Source organism: Pteropus medius, unplaced genomic scaffold, assembly GCF_902729225.1.
Source record: "Pteropus medius unplaced genomic scaffold, Ma_sr-lr_union100, whole genome shotgun sequence".
Taxonomy (NCBI): Eukaryota; Metazoa; Chordata; class Mammalia; order Chiroptera; family Pteropodidae; genus Pteropus; species Pteropus medius.
In genome coordinates this window covers 10,989,818-11,014,848 of record NW_024340696.1, presented here as the reverse complement: position 1 = coordinate 11,014,848, position 25,031 = coordinate 10,989,818, and the positions used below count along the sequence as shown (strand labels likewise).

Sequence of the window (25,031 nt, the reverse complement as noted above, 5' to 3'; positions counted from 1 at the left end):
TTAGGTACAGATTATTTTATTGTATAAAAGTATTACAGATCAATCTGTTGTAAAAAAATCAATGCTGTATTAGCAAAAGTGTAATTCCAAGTTTTTTTAAAAACCTGATCAATTCCAAGCAGAAATAAGCCATGATGCTACCAAAGTTATTTTCAAAAAATGCTAAGGCATTAAATGTGTTTTTCCTATAGGGAATTTAGAAAAATTAAAATTTCTCAGTGGATTAGCTTCATCTTTTTTTCTTATATAATAATTACAACCATATTTTTATATAATAGGCCATGAGATGATAGGTAAACATATTTTCATGAAGATTTTTTTCTTATCAAATAAAATTATATTTCTGCTAGAAACTTTCATTATAGTGATTTTTAAGTGAACAATCCAACCAACTGTCAGAAGCAATTACAGATTCCTTTCAAATGACTGTTAAGTCCTAACCTTTATTTCCCCCAGGAAAATAGCATTAAAAGCCATTATTACATTATTTGCTACAGAAACCTGGATTACCATTTTAAAAACATACACTTGTACTTGCGCATCCAGCACAGGAGAATCTTCTATCCAGCAATGAGTGATTCCATGTGTAAATACCATGGTTTTGCAACTTGACACCAGACCAGGGCCCCGATCCTCACAGATTAGCTTTCTCCACTGCAGCCAAGGAAGACTCATGCTTTGTAAAGCCCTTCTATTTTAAAAGAACAAGACCAGTAGATTAATTAACTCATTCCAGAGCAGCAACCTGGTATCTATCTTAGATTTAATTTCCTCTCAAATGAAAATAATAACAATTCAGAATGGATTCACTTTAAACTATCTTATGTTGTCCAGAACTAAAATGAAGAGTATGTGTTTTGCAGGTGAGTTCTTTACATCTCAAATGAGTTTCCGAACAGCTGCTTAAGAAACCTAATAGTTGTCCCTGAGAAGAATCATCCTAAGAGGAAATCAAACTATGCCAAGTCTAATCCAGGACACACATGCTCTGCCCCAGCCAGGCTGCTCTGGGCTCACCTTAGATTTCTTGGCGTTGTACTTATCCAAAAAAGCCTGGACGCGGGCCCCATACTCAGGATGGACATCACTGAAGTTCTTGACCTGAAAATAGATATAAACGTTACCCTAGCCCCACTGGGCCAGTCCCAGCATCTGTTTCAGTGTTTACTCGAGAAAAGGAAAGACGCTTCCTCGGGAAGTAGAACCACACAGTGACTAACAACAAAGAGTAAGACTGGGGATGAAAGCTCTGACATATCCTGAACGACCCTGGATAATTCATTCATCTGAGCATGTCCACCTCCCATAAAATGAATAAGATCATTTCACCTGTCTCATAGACTATCATGAGAAAAACACTTATGAGGCAAGCTGCATTGACTGCGCATAAAGAGCTGACCTCAGAGTAACTCAATATTTGTGCACACACATTCACGGAAGGTAGTTATGGACATAGAACTCTGCCTACAAAAAAGTGCTTAGCCTGCTGGTACTTGTCTCCAGGCCTTCGAACTCATCCCAGACAGCAGCTAGCCCACCTGTCCCTATGTACACAGAAGCAGCAACCAAGAGACAATGAAATCGTGATGTTTCCTAAATTTACAAGACGCTTACCCCTGTGGCAGGTCAGAAAACTTCATACGACACAATGAGCTGCCATCAGAAATATCGTGGCACCTTAGCCCAAAAGTTTGGCCTGACTTTTGAAAGCAGCCCAGTTCTGACCCCTGGAAATGTGCAAGTTTTAGTTGTTTCTGAAGGACAGTCAAGTGTCGTGACATCAAGTGGTTAGACAGGAAGATCACAAAAATGTAATTTGTATTTTTTAGTATCTAAAGCCCACGCTAAACTGTGACAAGACCCACATTTTGATACTGAACATCACTCTCTTGCACACTACATGGCCACGGTCTAATTAAACAGCAGAGGAGAGAATTCACCCTGAACTCAACTAAATTATTACACATTGAACAAAGAGCTAAGGATCAATGGACATACCATGCGCACTGCAGAGAAAATAATCAGAGGTCGATTGGGGGTTAGTTTTAATTGTCTTAAGTCCACTTAGCAGTAAAATAGAAATGACACTTCCTTTGAAGGGTTCTCTCACACAGCTGCATTCTCTTCTCTAGCCAGCAGAGGTCACCCTTCGATTTCCAAAATATCACTCACCGCTTTCTTCTGAATGAAAAGCTGTGCGTCTTTCAGATGGTGGGCAATGTTACTACACAGGCGTTTCCTCTGCTCTTCATTCAGTGTCTTCATGTAGAAGGTCCGCACCTGCTCATTGAAAATACACGGAGTGTGAAAAATCAAGTATCCACTTTATCACAAACAAAACTCACCCAATATGCCACTTTTGAAATGAAAAAGTGAGACTTCTCATTTGCATAAGAGTGAGAAAAGTTTTTAGAATTTAAGAATAATTTAAATTATAGTTGAAATTGTCATTTGTGTTGAGTTCCTCACTTTTTGTTTTGTTTTAAATTCAGTCGTTGATAGTAGCTAATAACTGCTATTTAATAATGTCCTTTGTAGTCACTGCTAATAAATCTCCCATAAATATAAAGCAGTAAGTACGGCCTACAGTTTAAAAATCCCACCACACTCTTAATACCGACAAGTTCGGAATGTGCAAACTATCATCAACTGTAAACTTAGCAAAACACAACCACTGTTCAATTCACTCAGATTGACAGAGGGAAAAACCCCTAATTCATTAATATATAACCTTAGTTATTCAAAAGCCAGATTTCCTAGAGAAGATAGATGTTAATAGTGATATTTTCCATAGATTGGGTTTACCTCTAAAATGAATATACTAGATTAAAATAAAAACAGGAGCCAAGTATCAAATATCAGTCCTAATAGTCTTTGCTCATTTCTGAAATCAATCATTTTTAGTTTATAATTTTATTCTAACAATTTTAATCATTCATTTAGTCAACAAATACTTATATGTCAAGTACCTATAATGTACCAGGTGCTGTTCAATGTACTGTTTTATTAATGTTTATAAAGTCCAAAAATATCCAATTATCCAAACTATCAAATTCATAAAATATTATTTTTCGTAAGTTATGAAATACACTATAATAACATTTTTCTTAACTTGAGCAAAGTTTAAATCTGATATGAAAAATTAAAAATCAGACTTTTGATATTAACACAATCCAATCAAAGTACTGTATTATGGGAATCTCTTAGACTATCTCCAATTCATTGATTCTCCATTCAGCTATAACAAACGTATTGTTTAAACACTCACTGAGTCACCGTATCCTTTGGATTTTTATTTCAAAGATTGCTGCACTTTTTCGTTTCTAGAAGTTTCTATCTAGTTCTTTTTCAAATTTACCTGTTTTTCTTTTCTCACATTTTAATCTTGTCTTATACATAATATTCCTTCCTTCATCTTCTTGAATGTGGTATAATGCTTATTTTAAATCTCATTTTAGATTTTTCTATCATATGTATGATTCTTCCATCTATTGCATGTGCAGTTTCTCAGGGCATTGGATTGCCTTGTATGTAATTTTTCCATGTAACTCATCTTCAACGGAGGTTATCTTCTGCAGAAGTTCCAAATGTGTCTCGGTTATAAAGGTGTCTTCATGCGGTGACTTTCTGTCACCCATGCAGAGACCTAACGATGTTCACTGATTCACTTGTTTCTTAGTTCAGGACTTCCATAAGTTTCTAAGTGAGGCAAGAATACAGGGACCTCACCTGAGCATGACACAGGAAAGGGACCCCGCCTGGAGTTCACATGCTTCCAAGCTGCATCCTTAGTCTGGTGGGTAGTTTTTCCTATGAGATCCCAGTTCCCGACTGTCATCATTATGTCAAGAGCCCAGTTCTAGCTCTCTGCAACCCATGAAGCCTAAGTCCTCGACTCCTAGCTCCTTGGAGTCCTAAAATCACGATAAGATGTAAACAGGGTTTGGTTACCCCCATGAGATATATATACCCTCAATGTTCATGCACTGCTGTGATTCCTTTTTCATTTCTGGAACCTGGAGATGAATTTTCTTGTTTATTAGTTCAACTACATACTTTGTAATCTAATTTTTAATCTAACATGTCATGTGTGAGAAGCAGAAAAAAGGCTTCCTGTGTCACCTCAATCTACCATCTTAAACTAAAAGGAATTTGGTCTTGCAATTCCAGTGGTATGCTGCAGCCAGCTTGCTCATGTGAGCAACTGTCAAATTTTTAGGAATTTTGTGAGTGACTTGTTAAACACAGTCATGATTAAAAATCAAATTTTATAAACTTGCAATTAAATTATATTACCAACAAAAGTAATAAACCCTCAAACCACGTCACCTCCTACTTAACACATATTATCTATATTCTTGAGGTTATTTGCATCTGCTTTATCTCTGTGGTGGGAATACTATATAACAGTGAGATAGTAAACATCGCTTCCCAATGCCAAAGGTTCAGTGACATCGGCTGATAGCTTGAAATCAACTCTAGGGAATATTTTCATCATATGAGAGGGTTGTTTCTCATCCTCACAACACTTGGTATGATCAGTCTTTTTACTTCTAGCCATTCTGGTGCATATGTAATGGTATTGATTTGTGGTTTTATTTTGCATATCCTTGATAACTAGTGAGGTAAACTACCTTTCCATATGTTTTTCGGCTATCTGGATATCTTCTTTTGTGAAGTGCCTATTCAAATCTTTTGCCTACTTTTCTATTCATTTGTCTATCTTTTTCTTATTGTTCCGTAAGGGTTCTTTATATATTCTGCATGCGTCTTCTGTTAGATAAATTGCAAATCTATTCTCCTACTCTGTGGCTTGCCTTTTTAATTTCTAAATAGTGTCCCATAATGAAAAGGTTTTTTTTTCCTCTTCATGAGCTACTCATGATAATAACTATTACTGTGTCAATTTACTAATTCTTTCTTCAGTTATGTTTAATCTCCTTTTAAGCCCATTTACTAAGCTCTTAATTTCAGTCGTTGCATTTTCAGTTCAGTATGTCCATCCAATTCTTTTTGCATAGATTAAATTCTCCATGTTTTTTCTCGAACATATTAATCGCAGTTGCTTTAAAACCTATATCTGACAATTCCATTACCCAGATCTCCAGTAGGTTTCTCTCTTGGTTTTCAGTCATGAGGTTGTATGGAATGAGTATGCCTGGCATTATGTTATCGAATGTTGGACATGTGCAAATAAAAAAAAAAATGTAGAGATAATTTGAGGCTCTATTTTCCTCCAAAGAATTATGTCTGCTTCTCGCAGACAGACTAGAAAGTGATCACTTTAACCCAGTCTGAGGTTGAGCTGATGCAAAGCTGCACCTCGGTTTTTATGAAGGCCAGCTTTTTTCAGGTTTGCCCTTATTCCTAGGCGTGACCCTTCAGGGATTCCAAATGAAAGCCTGGAATGTTAACTAGAGGCCTCCTCCTTAGCAGGCCCTAAACGCCAATTTTTATCCCTCCAGACCCATCAAAATGCTGTAAAGTCTGCTCAGCATCTTGGCAGATGCTTACAAGGTAATAAACACCTCAGTGGGAAAGGACACCTAACGGCACACTCACATCTCTGCACTGCTTTTCTGTCCAAGATCTTGGCCCCTCAAATCCTTGTTGCTTTGTTAGCTTTCCAAAGCCTTAAAAACCTGATGCTTTCTGTATTTTCACTAGCTTTTCAATGTTCTCCATGAGAGAATAGGTCTGATGCAAGCTAGTCTGCCCTAAGCCAGAAGTAGAAGTCTAAGCAAATCAATTTTAAGACTATACATCTGAGCCTTCTTTATTTCCCACAAGACTTGTATAGTTGCAGAACTAAGCTATAAACCTGTAAGCAGTATCATGACTTAAAAACATGAGTTCTATATAGTGATAAGAAAATCTCTCAATAAAATAAGAATGATTATCTAATAAATTTTAACGTGTAAGCAATAGCCTCATTATCTAAATTATTTTTTGCAGAGGTTATATTAGTATTTTAACACTGGACTAGACCTCATGTAGGTAAAATTCTTTGAGAGGCAGAAATTGTACTGTAATATACTTGGTATCCCCTGCATACCAAGAATAATGCAGTTACTATAAAAGGCTTTTCAGGAGCTGTTTAATTTCTAAGTATGCTTTATATCCTATGGCAAAGTAATTTCTTTTTTATGTATACATGTTTGTATACACCTAAGTGCCTTTCAAACAAAGATATATTCACAGTGAATTAATTCATGTATTTAAGTATATTTTACTTGGAACCCACATTTACAAAGTGAGAGACTAGAAATAGGTCCTATTCTCATTGAAATACTAAGTTGAACATCAACTACCCAAGCAGAGCTCTAGGAGAACTGTACTTTTTAACTTTATTCTTTTCTTGTGTGTGGTGTAAGCAGAGGTAGCTGCCCTTTGAAGTCCAAGGGCTTCTTTTATCGCATCTAGTAAAAGAACTGCCCTTAAGCAGCCAAAGGTCACTGGGAAGAGGGTGGGCACTTGCTCTGGGGCATTTTAACTACAGGTAACTATAGTTAACTACGGGCTCCACACAGGCCAGTGATGCAACGTAGAGTAGAAGGATGAGTCAAATCAATCTGATTTCTTCTCTCCAGAATCTGATATAGAAGTATTGAGAGAAGGAATAAAAGATGGTCCAAAAAAAAAAGTAAAATATGGAGAAAGAAGCCAGAAAGAAGAGTTAGGCCATGGTCATTGCAAAGCCACGGCAATGTTAAAAGAGAAGCTACGAGGCAAAGAGGAGAAAACGAGGAGGACATGGCAACAGAGGCCACGGTAAGAATGGGAAGTCATGGTAAGGAGAAGCGAGTGGTACTGGAGAGCAGAAGCAGACAGACGATGAAGAGGAGCAGAGTCCTGAGAACGGCAAGCCCTATAGTAAAAACACCTACACTCCTAATTCTGAGGCTCCTAGAGCTATTCTGAATCCAGTTCTAGTCCCTAAATCTGGGCATTCTTGCCCAGATTCTTAGATTTGGCTGCACTTAGGCTTTATGTGCCCATTTCTTAGATTTCCATGAATCACTTCTTTCCCAGTGGCCCCCACCTTATCCCTTCGACAAAATTTAGGGGAGCTGAAATGAGTCATACCTTGTACTGCAAAAGCATCGTAACCCAACCCCTTGACTCCATCCAATAAAGGGACTGATTAATGAATTAGAGATGTCCTCCCTGAATTCAGTCACACCAAGAGTGGGGGAAGCAGCAGCCATTGAGACGTAGAATGATTAAGTGACTCCCGCAGCAGACAAAGAAGTCATTACCTGGGTGACATTATCCTCATCGGCACTGTTGTAGCGCCGCACATCCCCGGAACATGGGGTGCTGCGTTCCAGGGCACGAATCTGTTGTTCTGGAGCACTAAAGCTATTGGGGTAGTAATTCGGAGCACCACCTTCAAAGGCAAACCACACAGATTCACTTAGAGAGATAAAACACAAAAAGAAGTTTGCAAACAACGTAATATGAAACAAATTCAATTATATATACGCATGTGTGTATACACACGTAGACGTATATATATATATATATACACACATACATATATACATGCCATGCACATGTTATTTTTAATGTACCATATTTACGTACAGGCAGTACTCAGATTCTTAGAGAATACTGCCATCTTCCAAATGCTCGCATGAGCTGACTCACTCTGAGTCTAAGAAAGAGATCTCGAATTCCCTTTCAGCACCTCAAATCTATGAAATCTTCTGATGCTTACCAGTACAAATAAATTTATACAGATTTGATTTCACCCCCATAGAAAATGAGACCCAAACACATTTCGACATTGAGGACTTCGTGTGGCCTTAGGCTCAATTTAGATTCTGAATCACAAAATTCTTGGGAGCGACAGAAAGTTCTAGCTCTGCTCCTTCAGTTTAGAGCCTGGAAATATTAACCGCTGCAAAGTCACGTGATAATTAGTGGCAGATCTGGGATTAGGACTCTGGGTTTTTTTGGTCTCGTCCATTCCAGCACGTGCTCTATTCCCATTACACAACTCCACTTCCCCTTAAAAGTTTTTCAGATTCTCTGGGTATCTCTCCTTTATTGACTTACTTTATTCAAGTCCAGCTTCACTTTTACTTCACTTTTACTTTTTATTTATTTACAAATAAATTAAAAAAGAAATTTTTAAAAATTTGATATTTCTAGTAGTATGTCAGCACTTATTTATCTAAACTTATAGGGAAAAAAGCAACAAATACAATCAAAACATCTTTTATAATTTCTGGAAAAAATTATGAAGCCTTTTTTCTTCCACTTTTGGCATATTTGTTTTCCTAACTATACTCTGCTTTGGCTGATATTAGTAGAAGCTTGATTTAACTGAACACACACTGCTTAAACAGAAGGAGTGGCCTAGACACATATTAAGTCACATATTAACCAGTCTAGGATTGGAATTTTACCCAGTGCACTGCCAGAATAGATTATCCAGAGTACGTAATCAAGAAGTGCCTATTTATCACATTTATCAAGGTACCAAGTGCATGTAGGAAGAAGGAGGACACCATACTATTATGGAGCCCAATTATTAGGCCAAGAAATTCATTCTAGGTCAGCCACGTCCATATGAAGAGCAAAGTGTTCCAATAACCAGCCACCACAGTGGTTTTCTGAATTAAAAATTAGCTCTCTGAAATGTGCCTATTTGAGTAATTTTTAAATTCTATTTTCAAATAAGCTCTAACCTTTACTCAAAGTGAGAGTTGTCTTCAGTCATTGGCTACTGGAAACAATTAAGTTCTCTCATTGAACTTGAAGAGCACAGCCCAAAGGCTCTAATTCTAAAACAAGGCAAAGGGTGTGTTAAAATATATTCATAAGTAGTTTTTTCATATGTATGCCACTATAATGGCAAACATGAAGCAATTACTTATTAATGAATTCCAAAATATACATGAATCTCTCTGACACAGCCAGTCTCAATAACAAAATGACCAAGGACTACGAATGAAAAAAAAAAAAATCACTTTAGAATAAAAATGCAGAAGATAGACACAGGAAGTATCAAGTACTTTGAGCAACAACATATCCTACACCTCTGTAAACCTCAGAGAGTAGAAATATTGCAGCTACCTAATATAATCAGTAAGCATGTAAACTTGTTAAATACGTGGAAAAGACTTAGTGATAACAGTAACGAATGTAAGGCACAAAATTATGTATACAAAATAATCTTAAGTGTATAAAAACTATTCACAGAAAAGACTGGCAAGAAATACAGAAAAATGTTAACAGCTGTGGCCTTTGGGCATTGGGACTATTAAGTGGATTTTTCTTCTCCCTTCTCTTTTACAGTTTCCAAATTTGCTTTAGGGCAGATGCATTATTTTTATCATAGAAAAATTAACTTTGTTTGAATATAGACATCTAGGGTTATTAATATAACTGATTAGTAAAATTTCTGAAAGGATCGATATAAGCAGCCTATTACTATAACACATATATACTAAATAGGAAAAAAAAACAAAACAAAAAACTAAGCTATATATTAAACTGTGGAATATTTAAAGGAAAAAACATTGATCAAGCATTCTCTAATTAGAATAAGTAATTAGAAATAGAAGCTATTTGTACATGGTACCAAAAAAAGGAGTTAAAAGGAAAATAAAACACGTTAATTTGATAAATGTGCTCCAAAAACCAAAATGCAGTGGAGACTCATCAATTGACCCATTCACTTAACAAAAGAAGTGGGGGAGAATCCCTCGATTTGCTCTATCTCCCCTATTCTAACCTAGCCCATCCAAATTCTAGCTAGGCTCGCTCCCCCACAGCCCTGACGGAAGTACAGAGAAACAAGACATGAACTCTTGGCTTTTACACTTCCAAGATTCTAAGTCCTGGCAATTTAAGAATGATTTAAGGAATTGTCCACTTTGTGAAGAGTCTTTAAAACTTAACCCCTAAGTTGGATGCTACTCCACCATAGGCAGTGTGAAAGATCTTACTCCCAGCCTTTCATGATCAGAGGACAGCAAGTAAAATCAGAGGTGGGAACTCTCAATAAAACGTAGAAAAATAGGTAAAAGCATGGAGAATCCTCAGGCAGTTTAAACCTTCATTACTGGGCAAAAAAATACACGGTTGGCAGCAGCACCCGTGGAGCACCTTCCCAGAGCAGAAAGTCCCTTGGGGCCAGACTGAGAACCACTGGCCTGTTTTCCCACCCTCTGGCCAGCAGCGCCCTCTGCCCTGAGCCAAATGTCTTAGGCCTACCCTGATTATCAAACATGCACATGAAGCTGTCACGCTGGTAGTTGGCCACTCGAGCACCGTAGGGACAGTTTACAGGTATTTGAAGATAGTTGGGTCCCAGGCGGTGGCGGTGAGTGTCAGGATAGGCAAAAAGGCGACCCTACAATCATAAACGAAACAGACAGTGACTGTGTGCAGGAACGAAAAGAAGCAAATTTCCACCAAATCAACTGTATAGGAAATTATACAAAAAAGCACTTCCCATGTTACAGTCTGATTTATGTCAGAGCACTTCGAGCTCTGTGACCTTGTAGAAATAAACCAAGTACGACACTAAGAAAGCCGTGGTTCAGAATGACCACCCTATAGTGCCACAAGGTCCTGAATCAAAGATTAAACTAAGTTACATGTTTACCAAGGCAGAATGGTAAGGACATTTCTTTCAGTTAGTGCTGAAACAAAAAGCTTTATGATTAACTCCGTATTAATCTTAGGATCCAATTATTTAAATATTTTCATTATTTAAAGCTCTACTCTATGAGCAGTTTTCTTTCATTGATTGTATCATGGACCTGGAATCTGAAAGAGTATTCTTAGATCCCTAACTATGAGCCAAAATAAAAAAATCTAGTTCAATAGGGCAGCTTATCCGATATTTTGTACCAAATCACTCAAACCAACATACTTAATCTCGCCTCACAGTTCTGTCAGTAATTTGCTCTTGGCTGAGTGACTCTACATCTCGCAATCATTTCAGATAGTCTAGGGTAAGATTTAGATGATGGGTTGTGCCGCCATGACTGAGACACACCTACAGTTTGAAGGCTGGTTGTCTCCTTTAGCTCAAAACAGACTAAGTTGTGCTCTACATTTACCAACAGGACAGAAGGTACTACTGAGCCATAAGCAGCTCCTGGATACAGCCACTATCATAAAATTCTGGTTTTGTGTCACCTTGTGTTTATAAAGCAACCTTACGCCACCTAATGGGTAGAGAGTCAAGGTTGGGAAATGGGCACAGCAAGGCCATACCCTGACATCAACTTGAATCTGGGCCTCACCCAAGGCCCTGTGCCTGAGCTCCTTGCTGGACCTGGGTGAGAGAGCAAAACAAAGCTCTCCCACCCAGTGGAGAAGGCCAACTTCTTCTCCACTTCCGGTAAACTGCAGAGCATGGGAGTGAAGGTACTCAGGGGACAGTCTCTCTGTCACTGACATTATGTTATTTTGTCTTTTCGCCATGATCTGGCTTACCACTTTGGATAACAAAGTTTAAAATGGAGTCATGTGACCTTGTTGAAAGGTAACTGAGAACATTGTCCATTAGTACACAACTATCACCACCCCTGGATGCTCAGTGGAGTCATTTCAAAGTCCTCCTAGTTGGCTCTCCACTTCCAGTCCTTCCTCCAACAACATCATCCTACACATTCCTGCCAAAAGAATCTTCCTAACACCCCATGCAGATTATGTCACTTACCTACTTGGACTTTAAAAGATTCTTCGTGGGTCACCAAACGGCTAAATAGATATGACGGTCCTTTTCTGCATGTCCCCTACTGTGCTTCGTGGTATTAGAATTCACAGCTAAATGACCTCAGAAGTTGTTGGAAAAACTAGGCGAGGAACTAATATCCTGACTGAACCTAACAAAGCTCCTTCAAACACTTTTTAACTCAATGTAAAAAAAAAAAATCTATAAAGACGGCATATGAAATTTAAAATGTTTGCCATAACTGAAATTAATACTGATAAAACTTACGTAATTCATTCATATAATTCAATACATTAAATGAATTATACGATTTCCATTTATCATCTTTTTTCAGAACTCTCTTCCCGCAGTTATGAGATGCCTCAAACATTTGTTTTTTTTGCTGGTGTAGAGAACTGTATTTGCTACGTGGCCCTTTACCCGAGGTTTAGGCCTCCATCCAGAGCTTTAATGCTCTTCTCTTTGTGCATCTATCTCAGTGTTGCTCACTGCCATCAGGTCTCCCTGTGACCCCAGAGACCCATGGTGACCTGGGTTCTCGTGAGAAGCCTTTGGGTGACCTTTTATTCCTGAACCTGTTCCCTCAATACCAGGGTTATGCAGTCTAATCTCTCCTTGAGATAATTTCGTGCAGTGGCAAAATCCATTAACCCACTCCTTCACATGGTTCGGCTCCCTTCCAACCCCCGGCGGGGGAGGTTCGGGGCCCAGGGTCACCTTGGGTGACCTGTCTTGGCTCCCTCTGCTTCCCAGTTACCTTGTGAGCACTTCTGTTTCTCCCTGTCATCCACTTGACTTCCCCTCTCCGTTCTCAATTCCCAGTTCTCTCTTCTCCTGTTTATCACCAACCAGAATGCTTCTACCTGATATATACCAATCACATTTCTAAACCGAAGAAAACTTTTCTTTTCCTAGAAGGGACAATTGTACGAATTTCTAATCAAGCATTAAGGTCCCCTCCAACGTATGCCCAATGTACCCAATCTTATTTCTTCTACTTTAGGAAAAAGTGACTGTTTACAGTTTAAATCTACCTACTACCATCTGCCTCTATACCCCATACTCATGTCCCTCTCCTGCCACATCTTACCTCTGTGGAAAATCAAAATCCTATCAATTCTTCAAGTGCTACTTCTTTCTTGAGACTGTCACCATCCTCTTATCAGACAAGACTTCTGATTCACCACACCATTCTGACTTACATTATAGTTATCCTGTGTTTTTATATCTGTTATAGAGCCAGGGCACTCTATCACACACAGTAGATATGTGTTCAATTTATATTAGTTAAAGTGAACTAAAAACTAATAAAAAATGTATTTTATATAAAAGCCTCAGATGTTCCCACTGTCAAGGCAAAAAGTTATTATTAACTAAAAACAAAGGACTCTTAGCTGGCCTCCAAGAAATGACGCCTGGACTGGAACCAGATGCATACATAAGAAGCAGCCATCGGTCACTGAAGTCTGACCCCAGATATACTCTTTAACTTTTGTTTCACAGTCATAGTCCAAAAACATAATACCCAATAATTATTAAGCCAATTATTTGCCAATTGACTTCTAGTCCAAAGAAGAATTTTCTACTCTTTGTACCCTTGAAAGAGCATATTGGAAAGTGATTAAAAAGTACTGAATGTCCAAAGACATTACCAAGACAAATGGTTAAACGAACCCACTGCCTTTAATCGCTGGCAATGTAAATTTAGTTTTTACGGATGGAAAAATTCAAATATCACCATGGAAGAGGAAATGAATAAATCCATGCTGACCAAGGTGTTATCATCAATTAACGACATTCACTCTCATCAGTTACAGGACTAACAGAGTGCTTTACTCTAAAAATACCTGGGGCGTTTATAATATAACTTCTTTTTAGAGACTAAATGTCAAAGTCAACATATTGAGGAACTTTACTACGAAATTTGGCTTATACTGTAATACCTATCTCAGAGTGTTTCAATCAGTCCCACAGGTACTAAGGATCCAGATTAACCAAAGAGTGTGTGTGTGTGTGTGTGTGTGTGTGTGTGTGTATATGTTGTATGTGCACCCTTGCACACATCCCTGCCCAGTACCTCTCAGTCCACCAGGTTTACCTGAAGCATTTTGTCAGGGCTGGGCTCAATGCCCGGCGGCATGTTGCTTGGGTCAAAGGCCAACTGTTCAACCTCAGCAAAGTAATTAACTGGATTCCGATTTAAGACCAGTTTACCAACTGGGATAAGAGGGTAGTCGCTGTGAGGCCAAACCTAAAAATAATGTCATATTCACAGTTACAAAACCACCAACTGAAAGAACTTAAAGTACCCACAAAAATGCTTGTTTTCGAATATAAGGAAGCCAGTGATGATAAGTGAAAATAATAATGTTTAACCCAATAAAATGATAAAAACTTAAAGTGAGTGCATTTGCTGAATCTTTCACAACAGTAAACAGTCAACACCGACATTTGCCCTGGGCAAAATTTGTTCCCTGCTAATAATATACCAAGCCACCGAGATGAACATGATGAACTTATCGAACAGGAACCGGAAGTGAAATACTGGTGAGCATTCATTCACAGGCTGGGAAACTCTAAAGTGGTACCACTGCATTTTGTACATGATGAACGATGAATGCTGGACTGGAAATTTGTTAAAATTAGGTATGAAGAGACTTTAAAAAGAGAGCAATTTAGTTGTTAACTGACTCACCTTGGTAAGATCAAATGGATTAAATGGAAAAGTTTCTGCCTGATTAAACGTCATGACCTGGATGTAAAAAGTCCAGGATGGGTAGTTGCCTGTAGCAATGGCATTAAAAAGATCCCGGATGCCATAGTCAGGATCTTCCTGGCAAATTTTTGCTGCATCTTCATTAGAAAGGTTTTTGATGCCCTGGTCAGTCTACGGAATGAAAGAAAGAAGTTCAAGCTGAAACTTAATGGCAAAGTTATTGAACTTTACAGTAATTCACTGAAAGACAGACTGTAACACAACTCAAAGACTGGATTTTCCTTGTAACAATAATTTCACTGTTCAAATCTGACACAAATATGAGTTTATCAATAAGAAATTCAACTGGATGGTCCTGATTCTCTTAAATGTCTAGGAAATCTATCTATACAATTCATACTTAAAATGAGTCCTATCTTTTCATTTTTGTAGTCTATGTTATTTGAATTTTTTAAATTGTCGACATATAGTTTATTTTCGATTTTTCCCCCATACAAAGCATGCTGCATTGCTGTCTTCAGACAAGCCAAAAAAAGTTTTGGCACAATATTAACCATTTTAATCATTTTAAAGTATCCAATTCAGTGTTTTTTTGAGTAGTTATCTCAAAATAGAGTTGCTGGGGCACATGGTAATTCTGTATTTAATTTCTTGAGGAACTTCAAAACTGTTTTCCAGAGTAGCTATTATTTGAGTATTTATACTCATGTTACTTTCCGAATCATAAAAAAAATCAAGACATATTTTTAAAATAAGAAAATAATTAATAAAATTAAAGGACTTTCTCTTTTTTTATGAAGTAATTTTTTTAATTCCCTGTTTTATAATAGCTCAACTCAATTACTGAGATTGTGCATCCCACCACCACCACATTCTTCCTTTTTTTAAAAGAAATCATAGAATCATAATCCATAGAGCTGAAAAGAACTTCAATGCAGCTACTCTGGAACGGTTCTCTGACTACTCTTCAAACAAGCTATTAAGACCCAAAGAAGTTAAGTCACTGTCACAAGGGCTCCCATTACCATACCATGTTGCTCTTCAACAGAGTTCCCACCTGCATCTTTTTCTAACAGGATCCCCAACAAGCCAAGTCCCGTGGAAAGATTTCCTTAGCGTAAGTCACCTCTGGAAGGCTGGTCCATGACGGCCACAGAAAACCCAACTCTCTCTCACCGGTAGCAAGATGTGAACCATTCTGACTATTAGACCAGAAATAAAGCCACTTTCAGGATTAAAAAATGGAAATCATCTGCAGGTCACCCAGAGAGCTAATACATTAAATTGTACCATAATGTTGCAATACCTTTCTGACATTAATTAAATCCCTTGGGTTTAGAAAAGAATAATCTCAGGCCAGAATAATCCAGACTGATGAATCCACATAGATCTCAGGCTACCTCCGGGCCTTCTGTTCAACAGATCCATAAACAATTCAATCTTTCTAGAACCATGACAGCTGGTATTATTATCCCAGTTTTACAGGGACAAACTGGAGCTCAGAGAACTCTTAATAATATACTCAAGCCATAGTTATCTAGAAGAGGGAAGATCTGAGTTCAGACTGGTCTCACTATAAAGCCACCAACCATACCAGCTGTCCCAGATACAATCATTTAGTCCTGCTCTAAGTAACACTGCTTCCTTTGGCAATTACAAGCCAATAGGCCAATTACAGGTCAGGATGTTCCTTGCCAAAGATTGTAGGTCCAAGTCATAAGCATAAAGAGGAGTGACAGTTGTCCTATTTGATATACCTACAAAAGTTGTTCAGATAAAGATTAAGACAGGACAGAAGAAAACAGGTCCTTGCAATATCATTAAGAGAGAGACTGTTCTGTCGCGAGTCCACTTCTGTGTCTGCTTATTTTGGCCGTAGTATTTGGAAACAAGTTCTTAGGCTACCAGAGGTTTTCTAAAAACCTTCTAGAGTTCTCTGGGAATATTGTTTATTCTTAACAAATGCTAAGACCATACTAAGAGAGAGCCCTTTAAAACACTTCGGTTTATTAAAAGGTTCTCGAAAGTTTCACCGAAGGTAACTGATTTGCTCTGAATGTATGAATGCAAATTTTAAAAACAGAATTTTTGTTTTCTGACATTTGTAATTGATTTTACTTATTTGCCTTGTTTATGATATACCTTTAATAAATGTTAAATAATGGAAGAATGAATTAAAACATTAGGAGAAATGAAAGTAATGATGAAATAGGTATTACTGACAGAATGGCCCAATTCTACCTTAGTCCCATCCTGGACCCCAAAAGATAGCTACGCTCAGAACAATGACTCAGGGCTGGGAAAGGTAGAGCATAAAACTTTACTGTTTGCTAATGCTTGACTTCAAATGCCAACAATAACAACAAAATCCTAGAAAGCTAGGCTAACTCAGGTAGAAATCTCCTTTGGCCTAGCCTGGAGGCCTGTTATTATCTTCTTACATTTGAGCCCAAATCAAAACCTTAGGTCTTCCCTCTGCAGGCGGAAAAGAGTTTCAACGTGTACCTGACAACACCAGAAGCGTCGAACCAGAGAGCTGACGCAAAAGGAGCATTTTCCCAGATATGTATGGCAGAGCTCCCAGGTCCAGAAGGAGAAGGAACCTTGACTATTGACAGCAACCATGTAGTCTTACCCTCCAGCCACGCGAAGACACCAAAGAGAGGCCGCACACAGTTCTTCTAATTGGGTAGCATGAATCTATTCACTTGAGCGGTGGCCAATAAAATACCCACGGTACTAATCAAACAGATCGATACTTTTCATTCTTGGGGATGGAGGTAAGGGAAAAGTGAGAGAGGCCTTCACCTTGTTTATCTTTGCCCAATCCTCAGAACAAGTAAAGAGATGGGGGTGGTGGAAGCCTTTTACTCCCTGCCACAGAGGCGACATGTACCTTATAATGGAATTTGCAGTAAATTGCCTCTCCACCCGCATTAACCAGCTTGAAAGTGTGTGATCCATATCCATTCATGTGCCTGTATCCATCTGGAATCCCTCGATCACTGTACAAGAAGGCAACCTAGGGAACAGGAAAAAGAAGCCTAAAGTTCTTCAGTTTAAATCAAAACATCCACGATTTTTAAGACACTCCAAGTCTCCAAAAATCCCTTAATTACATGTAACATACTACCCAAGTACCCTCAAGAAAAATTACTATTATTATCATTTATTAAAGAAAAAGAAAAAGAAAAATTGTAAAGCACAATGATAGATAAATCATTAACCTCATGGCTCAAAATTCTATAAAGAAAAACTAAAAACTACTTTCCCCACATTTCACTAATACAAAGAGTTTTACTTCATACTAGAGACTTTAATCCTTAATATTGCTAACTATTAATTGATAATGTTTCTAGCATCACTCGAAGTGCATGAATGGGGGAAGATGAACAAAATCATCATTATAATACTCTTCAAAATCTGAGGAAGTCTCCCAAAAAGAAAGTCAAAAATCAATTCCAATGAAACAGTCAAAACTGGAGAAACACACTGTGAGGCATAATTATAGTTCCATACCAGGTGATATACTAGATTGGAAAAGCAGCATTCCCACCTGATGCAGAGACTCAGGACGCAGGCTCAAGAAGTCCCAGACCATGTCTGCATCCCTCAGATGCGTTTGAGGGTTTCTCTTTTGGCTATGAATAAAGGATGGAAACTAAATGGAAAAAGAGAGAAAAAACTAAAAACCTAGGTTTACAGAAATTATGGTGTCTTATGTTATACACAATGCTTATTGCTAGGTTATGTTATACATTGTGTATAATAGAAGACACCATAATTATAGCGTTCACCATAATTACGAACACTATCATCCTAGAATTTTAAACTGCCAAACCCTACCATTAAATTTACCCACTACCAGTTTCTAGGGCAAATGACTCTTTTTATTAATTTTCCACGCTCTGAAAGGAAAACTGAACTGTTCTCATTAAGTCAGTGAATCCCGAAACACCAAATCTAAGACCAATGGTAACTGTTGTTATTGGAGCTTATGAAAAGATATTAAATACAGAGAAATGTGTTTAAAGAGGCAATCCAGTCAACCGAAATTTTCTTCTCTCTGCCTTTCCCAAGGCTTTCCCTTAAATGCCAATCTATACAGAGTATTTGAAATCAATTTAAATCCACAAACATTTGGAGAGTGCACAATACTTTATCACCTACCAACATGGGATCCCTGATGAAGAAAATGGGGGTGTTATTTCCAACAAGATCCCAGTTACCATCCTCTGTGTAAAATTTCACTGCAAACCCGCGAGGGTCACGAACGGTATCAGCTGAGCCTGATTCTCCAGCTAAAAGATTCATATGGGAAAAACGTAGCATCAGCCAGAGTATTTTGCATCCAAGAAGGCTAAAGTCAAAAAGAAACATTAGGCTCTACCGTTTCCAATCCATTTCGTAGAAGTAAATTAGGTATTTAAGTGTCTGGGTTATTATTTCTACCACCCATCGGCTAAGTTGGTCTACAAATTAAACAAAAGAATTAATTGAGAGTAATAAGAGAGTACAGGCATACCTCGTATGATTGTGCTTTGCTTTATTGTGTTTCACAGATATGTTTTTTACAAATTGAGGGCAAGACTCAATTTATGGTGGTAGTCTGGAACAGAACCTGCTATACCTCTGAGGTATGCCTCTATGTGTAATAACAACTGAAAAGATTATCCATTTAACATGATAAGGTAGTTTTGTTCAAATAGGTAACTAAAATTTAAATTAAAATAAGAGAATAATTTTGAAGGTTAAGGTAGTGAACAAAGAGAAATGAGTTGTCAAAATTATGAAGTTAGTATTAAAAAAATGAGTTAAAATATAGGTTCTTATTCTTAATTTCATGTATGTTTGCATTCCATAGTATTTTAAAACTACACAAATACAGAATAAAAAAGAAACAGAATCACAACATTGTGGTGTGTTGAGATGTAGTGTGACAGATCTAACTCTTACTAGCTCTGCAACATGAGAAAAGTTGCTTAACCTCTCGAAATAATCCCAACTAGCAAAGTAAATCTAAAGATTAGATTATAGCTAATGTCTATAAAGCACGTAACCATGGATGGCATAGAGTTATTCTCAATAAAGGACAGCTATGATCGTGGTGATTGAACAAGATCCCTACTCCACACTTCCACTGAGGCCATTAATAGCAAAGTTCTTTCCCATTTCCGCAGAATTGCAGAGGCGGCCTCTGCATAAGTGATTTCCTAAGATCTCAACAAACAGAATTATCAGTAACTTCCTACATGTTTCAAAATATTTTTTCTATTGTAAAACCTGGCTGTAATTTGGAAAAGTGCTTGTTTTCTCTCTTCTAATAAGAATTTTTTTAATTAAGTTATAAATGCCCCAAATATGGTTAAGCAATACCAGTCCTGCAAACAGACCGACTTACCAACAGTGGAGAATCTAACTGCAATGGGGGTCCTCTTTCCAACGTGCTCAAACACCTTTGCCTTGGAGTATCTGGTAATGTTGTGCGTGACCTCAAAGTAGCCAAAAGCCCCTGACAAGAAAGACATAGAAATCCTCATCATAAGACCATCACTCAGACCATAGGACCCTCAACAGGCAACTGCGTGACAGGAGAAACTGATAGCTTCGCATTGACCTTCTGAGAGCTTCCAATGTGATGGGGGAAGGGGAACCGTCCAAACACAAAATGATGAGATAAAAGGCAAGGCCCTATTATCATTCCATGCTAAACTGAGTGCTGCACAGCTAGAGCCAAGAGGAGGAGGAGATGATGGGGCTGGAAGTAATTAGCCAAGGCTGACCCAGGGACACAGGGCCTGAGAGGGCCTTGAAGTACAGGTAGGACTTAGGAGAGAAAAAGAACAGGGAGGAGAGAAGAAAACACAGAGAAAGAAAGAATACACACTTAGGAAGGACACCACAGAACCAAACAACAAACTGAACAACATATCAAAGTCATCGTGGAAAAACCATGTGGAACAAGCTGGAGCATATGGAAGAAGAGAAAATTTAAAAATTAGGAAGTCCTAACTGGGAGTCCAAGTGAGCAGCTAAGAGAAAAACTTTTTCTTCCTTTCTATCAAGCTTTATTTTTCCTGAGTTTTTAGCTTTCCTTTAAATACCGCATCCCCTCCCCCCGCCACACCCGCCTCCATCTTTTATTTCTGTAATAAAAGATGAAAGTTTTACAAAAGTTTTGGACAAAAAGGAAAAAATCACCACAAACCCGCCACCCTGACACAAGTATCCTCAATTTTGTACAGTTCATTTCAGTATTTACCCAATTAATGCACTATCTAAATCCACTTATAGTAACAGTATGTCTGTGTCTATGTATCCTTATTTTTATTTCACTAAACCGCATAATGGAAGGGAAAGAAGATTCCATCTATTTTTATCAAAATAAAGAATTTTATCTATAATGTTTAATCCAGTGAAATATCATCATTTAATTACTAACTTCTCTTTTGATTACTAATTCCTCTTTTACATTTTTTCCTTCCTTTCAGGAATGGAGATTTGGCATTTCTATTAAAAGCGCTCCAACCCTCTGAGAAATCATTTTTAACTCAGGTGTTATAAAATGAACCTTTTACAAATAAAAAGGACATAGCTCTCACCTGCTCCTTTAGCATGCACGACCCTCTCAGGAATTCTCTCCCGGTCAAAATGAGCCATTTCATCAGTGAAAATCACATCCTGAACGACGAGGGGCCCCCGGGGGCCTGCTGTCATAATATTAAGTTTGTCTCCTATTGGATTACCAGCCCCGGTGGTGAGGACATCAGGACTCTAGGTGAACATGAAAGGAAAAAGAATGCAGGAGAGTCAGTACCAAAAAAAAAAAAAAAAAGTTAATTTACATTGTCGTAGTTACATGGTTTTGCGATTTTTATACCTTCTCCCCAAACTCTTTTCAAATTTCCTATAATTTCCAAATAATTTTTGACAAAAGAGCCAAAAACATACAGTGGAGCAAGGAAAGCCTCTTCAATAAATGGTGCTGGGGAAAACTGGAAAGCCACCTGCAAAAGAATGAAACTAGACTATTGTCTATCACCACACACCAAAATTAACTCAGAATGGATAAAGGACCTGCATATAAGACCTGAAACAATAAAATGCATAGAAGAAAACATAGGAACTAAACTCAAGGACCTTGGACTTAAAGAGGATTTTATGAATTTGACCTCAAAGGCAAGAGAAGTAAAAGCAAAAATAAATGAATGAGACTACATCAAACTAAAAAGTTTCTGCTCGGCAAAAGAAATCATCAAAAGGTAAAGAGACAATCATCCGAATGGGAAAATATATTTGCAAGCAATGTCTCCAATAAGGGCCTAATATCCAAACTATACAAAGAACTCATATGACTCAATAACAACAAAAAAAAACAAATGATCCAATCAAAAAATGGGCAGACGACCTGAACGGACACTTCTCCCTAGAGGATACAAACGGCCAACAAATATATGAAAAGATACTCAACATTGCTAGCCATTAGGGAAATGCAAATCGAAACCACAATGAGATATAATCTCACACCTGTTAGAATAGCTATAATTAACAGGACAAGTAATAACAAATGCTGGAGAGGATGCGGAGAAAAAGGAACCCTCATACACTGTGGTGGGACTGCAAATTGGTACAGCCGCTATGGGAAAACAGTACGGAGTTTCCTCAAAAAACTAAGAATTGATCTACCCTATTATCCAGCAATCCCTCTACTGGATATTTAGCCCAAAGACTTGAAAACCCATATCCGAAAAGATAGCAGCATTATTCACGGTGGCCAGGACATGGAAGCACCCAAAGTGTCCTACAGTAGATGATTGGATAAAAAAGCTGTGCTACATATATACAATGGAATATTACTCAGCCATAAGAAGAGATGAAATACTGCCATTTGCGACAACATGGATAGACCTTGAGATAATCATGCTAAGCAAAATAAGCCGGATAGAAAAAGTTGAAAACCACATATCACTTATATGTGGGATATAAACCTAAAAACAACAAACAAACAGGACAAACAAACAGAGACTCATGGACATGCACAATAGACTAGTGGTTACCAGAGAGTAGGGGGCTGGGGGAAGAGGGAGGTAGAAGGAGTAAAAGAGATCAAATATGTGGTGACAGAAAGAAATCTGACTATGGGTAGTGAACACACATGCAATATATATATGCCTTACTGTTGAATTGTACACCTGAAACTTACTGGATTTCGTTAACCAATGTCACCATCATAAATATAAATAAATAAACAAACAAACAAACAAATAATATTCCTGTGTCCAAAGTACTGAAATACAAGATATGCCATGGTCTGAAATTTATAGTCAGGTTTCAGAAGTCCTTCATAAATCTCAACACCAATCTGCTAAGAAATCTGCTTTGAAGAGCAGAAAGATGAATAAATAACCTGTCAACCTGCTGGGCTCCTGCTCTAGATAACGAACACCAGGCTCCACACAGGACACTCCCAGACAGGATCCCCAAAAATGAATCATATGTGTTTAACACTGAATGTCCAAACTAACAGTGAGATGGTCTCAGGAGAATCTATGCTAGTTAATGCTTTACTCAGAATTCACAAATGCTTTATTACTGCCACAGATATTAATGTGGGTTCTCTCAAGCAATATCTCTTTTCAATTAAAAAAAAAGTCAATGACTTTTATAGTATTAAATGTCTAAAGATCTTAAATGTTTTTGAAATGGTATACATTATTTTACTGTAATAAAGAATTAGTTTCAATCCACTCAATTCTCCAATTTCAGTTACATGAGAAGCCTCTCACTGTCCCTTCTCTAGGGTGGTGGCAGTGTTCTTTAAGCTCCTCGTGATCCTGGGCAGCTCTTCTTAGCTTCGTCTTATTCCATGGTCATATACTCTGCGTTTGACCACAGACAATTGACTCTCCAATGTCTTCGCCTGGGAAATCAAGGGAGATGGGTGGGTGAAGCAAAGCTAAGCACTTCCATCTTGGGAGAACAACGCAAAAAGGTCTTCTGATGAAAAAGTCAAGAGTACCCACTTCACATACTCAGAAAAGCACTATGCTCAGAAGTTCCACAAACCTGGAGTGGAGTCTGTAACTTTGACTCTCCAACCACATTTGTCCTGAATATTAAACAAACTCAAGACCTGCCTCTTCTTCAGAAGGACATATTGGGGGAGGGGATCACTTAAAAAAAACTATGAAAGTACCATGAGCTCTTTGGGAAAATGTACTGAATAAAAGAGACCTTGGAACTTGCAGAATTAAGAAACGAGATTCACACACACTATTAAATCCCCCTTAAGTTAGAAATGGCGCATTGAACACCTCTTCTAATCCCTTGCTCTAATAGATCAATTGTCCTCATTTTTAGCAGCCTTCCTCACACAAGCTAACGTGTATGCAATTTGCATTCAAAACACCTGGAGCAGGAAAAGCTTCTGCGGGTCAGCAGCACGGAAGGCAGGCCCGTGAGAAAAGATCCCTGACTTCAGGAGATGCTTAGGGCAACCTTAGATAAGACAAACTGACCTCAGAGCTAAAGATGAGAGTATTTATTAGAAGGTGTGAAGAAGGATGCAGTCTATTTGTTGAGATGAAAAGAATCAATGCAATGAATGAGTGCTGAAAAGAAGCTACTGGGCTTGGAAACCTGGGGGTCTCTCGTGACTATGCCGGATAGTTTTAGAGGTAAATAAAATAACGAGAGCCAGACAGAGCAATGATAACAGTGTAACTTGCTTGTGATTACATCAGTTGGGGGCACCTGAGGTCCTATGATAATAAAGACGTTTTAAAATTTTTCTTTGACTTTAAATCGGGGACAGGTTAGATTTGCGTGGGGGGTTAAGGACTAAACAGGAGGGAAAGAAGCAGAGGTTATGAATACAGTCTCTCTCCAGAATGTTGCTGATAAAAGTTGAGGAGGAGCGGAAGCGCCTCAGAAAGAAGGCGGCGAGCATCCTGTGCTCTAATTCTCAGGTCAGTTCCATGGAGTAAGCACCGTCATCAACGCCAATGTAACTACAGTTTGTTTTTGTTTAGGTCAAATGTCCAAAACCATTCTGCACTCTCAAGTGGAAGCAGTGAAAAACAGTCCTCCACAGCTACGAGCAATGACGAAAATATCCAGGAAAGGAAAGACTTGGCAGATGATACCTGATTAAATGAATATAGTCAGATGAAGCTACACCCTGCAGAAGCTGAGAGGGCAGAGGTGACAGGAGGGAAAGAAAGGAGAGAAAGAGGAAAATGGAAAGTCCACAAATGGCACAGGCAGCAACCACCTGACCAAGAGATGAGAGCGACAGGATAGCAGACTTCAGACAGAGGCTGGGAGTTAAATGGCTGGAGAGAAAAGTAAGTCAGAGTTTGTCTGCACGTCAAGGACACAAAAAGCCAGCTGTAATGCACCAGGGCCACATTAGAAGTTCAACGATCCCAAGGTGACCCCTCTGCAGGTTGGATGGTGCAGCATTTAGAACAAGGGGACCTTCAGGTGCACTCATTTCGACCCTCATTTATTCACCCGGCATGGTCCCTGTCCTCCCCGTCCCCATGGACACATAGCCTGGCAAGAGGCATCCCTATGTTCTGTACACACAATGGTTCAGGTCTGCAGTCTTGG

General features: G+C 38.3%; 1 protein-coding gene across 2 annotated transcripts in view; it reads right to left on the bottom strand.

Annotated features, from left to right (window-relative positions):
* CAT (catalase) overlaps window positions 1-25,031 on the bottom strand; it is a 30,486-nt gene continuing 5,455 nt past the window's right edge. The window contains exons 2-13 of one of the 2 annotated variants that reach the window (XM_039866748.1): window positions 21,020-21,191; window positions 19,819-19,929; window positions 18,588-18,718; window positions 17,974-18,078; window positions 17,314-17,439; window positions 14,397-14,588; window positions 13,800-13,952; window positions 10,228-10,366; window positions 7,260-7,390; window positions 2,173-2,280; window positions 1,018-1,101; window positions 1-691 (exon numbers count right to left, since the gene is read on the bottom strand). In XM_039866748.1, coding sequence (XP_039722682.1) covers window positions 635-691; window positions 1,018-1,101; window positions 2,173-2,280; window positions 7,260-7,390; window positions 10,228-10,366; window positions 13,800-13,952; window positions 14,397-14,588; window positions 17,314-17,439; window positions 17,974-18,078; window positions 18,588-18,718; window positions 19,819-19,929; window positions 21,020-21,191 — 1,509 coding nt within the window. In that variant the 3' untranslated portion in view covers window positions 1-634. The remainder of the gene's footprint in view (window positions 692-1,017; window positions 1,102-2,172; window positions 2,281-7,259; window positions 7,391-10,227; window positions 10,367-13,799; window positions 13,953-14,396; window positions 14,589-17,313; window positions 17,440-17,973; window positions 18,079-18,587; window positions 18,719-19,818; window positions 19,930-21,019; window positions 21,192-25,031) is intronic. The other variant, XM_039866756.1, reaches the window with a different exon arrangement.